The sequence below is a fragment of the Bison bison genome, unplaced genomic scaffold, assembly GCF_000754665.1.
Source record: "Bison bison bison isolate TAMUID 2011002044 unplaced genomic scaffold, Bison_UMD1.0 scf7180017864037, whole genome shotgun sequence".
NCBI classification, from domain to species: Eukaryota; Metazoa; Chordata; class Mammalia; order Artiodactyla; family Bovidae; genus Bison; species Bison bison.
In genome coordinates, this window is record NW_011494609.1 from 5,679,883 (window position 1) to 5,682,561 (window position 2,679).

Below are 2,679 nucleotides of genomic sequence, written 5' to 3' on the forward strand. Positions count from 1 at the left end.
GAGGGCCACTGAGCCCTTTCGCCCTCAGCCTGACTGAACCACAGCTCTAGGAAGCTGCTGGTGTCCAGCCAGTTTACCCCAAGGTCCAGAACCCCAGGAGCCGGGGCAGTCGGACTGGAGAGGTCCAGCCCTGTCCCCTGCTGTGTGACCTCAGGCCAGCCACATCAGCTCCAAAAATTGCCCAGAGAAATCCCGCCTCACTCAAGGTGGGAGCTGGGGGTGGGGGTGGTAATGACAGCAGGGTAGGGGTGGGGCATGGCGCCGGCCTGGAGTCTGGCTGGCGAGCTCCCCACGAGGCCGGAGAACGAGGACACTGGTCCAGTGGTCTAGTGGGCCCGCCCTGCTGAGCCTGAGTCCACATTTGGTCTCCATTTTTCCCACATTTGCTTCACCTCGGGGATGAGTGGTGCTGAGCATGCGTGGGGGGGCAGGTGTGTGCTCGGGGTGAATAGCTGGGGTTCTCTGGATCACGTGGGGCCTGGTTGGCCTCTGCTCATCCTCCGCCGTCCAGTCAAACCCCAGAGAGAGTGTGCAGAACAGAACACTGATGTTCCAGGGAAAGGGGCCTCCAGGGGCCATGGTTTTAAATTATTCCGAAGAAGCACCCGGAGAAGGCAATGGCACCCCACTCCAGTACTCTTCCTGGAAAATCCCATGGATGGAGGAGCCTGGTAGGCTGCAGTCCATGGGGTCGCTAAGAGTCGGACGTGACTGAGCGACTTCACTTTCACTTTTCTCCTTCATGCGGAAATGGCAACCCACTCCAGTATTCTTGCCTGGAGAATCCCAGGGATGGCGGAGCCTGGTGGGCTGCCGTCTATGGGGTCGCACAGAGTCAGACACGACTGAAGCAACTTAGCAGCAGCAGCAGCAGCAGCAAAGAAGCACCATTAAAGCCTCTACTTCCTAGGACATGTCAGTGGGCCCAGGTGTGGGGCAGATGGGGAGCCCTGGTCTGCCCTGTGCTGGGCTACGGGTGTGTGCAGGGTCTGGGGCCCCCTCCAGGGAGAGGCCAAGGGAGATGAGGCCCTCTGAGCCCCCAGCCGTGAGGCTGACACCCCCAGGCTTCAGCACTGGGACCGAGGGTCTCTGTGGGCCATGGGCTGACGCCAGTGTCCTCCACACGTGTGGAAGCAGGCGCTCACATCTGACACTGGCTGGAGTTGTGGGGGGTCTCTGTCTGTGGGCCCCGCTGCTCCCTCAAGGCCCTCTACCTGGGCATGGCAAGAGGGCAGGGGGCAAGACTCCCTCCCTCCCACCAAACCTGCTGGACACTCAGGACGACGGGGGATGCCTGGAGAAATGCCAGGCCCAGCACGCTCGCCCATCCCGAGTCGGGATGGGCGAGCGTGCTGGGCCTGGGGCGCCCTCTGCTGCCCACCGAGGCCTCGTGCAGATGCCCCCCTCCCAGCCTCGTCCAGGGCCTGAGCCAGGAGGCGAAGCCCCAGCAGGTGGAGCATCTGCATCAAGGAGGGGGGGGTCCCAGAGGACGACCACAGGCAGAAACGTCAGGGCAGGCATGGGTCTCCTCAGGAGCGTTCCACGGTTTTCTCACATGTCCTGGGCAGCTCTTGTTCAGTTTATGCCGATGGGTCTATTGTTTCACTTTATTCTGCTCTTAGGTTATTTTACTCTTGCAGGCGGGGTCATCCCCCCTACACTGAGTTCATAACCTAACACTTTAGAATTATTTTCTGCGGTCGTTTATCTGCATCCTGGGGGTTTCACAGGCAGAGTCCGGTCGGGTGCTGTGTCCTCCTTTCCAGGTGTTGTCTCTACAGCTTTTCCCGGCCATCCCGTTGGCGTCCTGCACATGCCAAGTAGTGGCCAGGGAGGGCCTGGCAGCGCCCTGCTCGGACCCCATCATGGGCCAGCGCACCAGCACTGGAGGCTCACATTTGCACTTGCTTTGGAGGACGGCCCTGACCACTGAAGTAGCCTTTATGGACACCTGGGAGGCGAGGTCCACCCCGTGGGGCAGCTGCAGCCCCCACGGATGGATGGGTCCAGGAGCCACAATGGCAAATGCTGTTGCCTCCAAGAGACACTCACCCCCAGGGCTCTGTAGGGTCAGGTCAGTCGGTCTTGCCTGCATGTTCTTGATAATCGAGGGTAAGCAAGTATCATAATTAGCATCAGAAACTTAACATTGACCAGATAACACTGCCTAATCTACAGAGCATATTCAAGTGCTTTTAATCATCATGGTAGCATGCTTTACAGCAAAGAGGAAAATTTTATACACACACACACACCCCTACTGCCTGGGGCAGCCCGGGATGACGTCTTAGGTCTGGCTGTCAGGCATCTTCAACCTCCTCTTTGCCTTTCCTGACTTGACTTTTTTGAGGAATCAGGACACTTAGTGTATAAAATGCATCTCACTTTGGGTTTGCCTGATGTTCCCTCCCGATCAGCTTCAAGCTGTGTGTTCCTGGCAGGAATTCTGAGCCCTTCTTAGGACATGGGGTCAGGAGCCTCCTGAGGTCCACGTGTCCCACCGGGAACATCACGGCTGATCAGCTCCCAGGTAAAGGGACATCAACCAAGATTTCCACTGAGAGGTCACCATCTTCTGGGCATGTTCTTGGGGAACGTGCTTTTCTTATTTCTAAGAAATTAAATTTCCTATTTCTCATTAAACCTTCAGCTACAAGTGTTTAACATCCTTTGATGATT

General features: G+C 57.5%; 1 protein-coding gene across 1 annotated transcript in view; it reads right to left on the reverse strand.

Annotated features, from left to right (window-relative positions):
• The window catches only part of COL6A1 (collagen, type VI, alpha 1), a 28,660-nt gene extending 26,565 nt beyond the window's left edge, over window positions 1-2,095 (reverse strand). Inside the window, exon 1 of the mRNA XM_010834989.1 lies at window positions 1,780-2,095. Coding sequence (XP_010833291.1) covers window positions 1,780-2,095 — 316 coding nt within the window. The remainder of the gene's footprint in view (window positions 1-1,779) is intronic.
• Window positions 2,096-2,679: the final 584 nt, after the last annotated feature.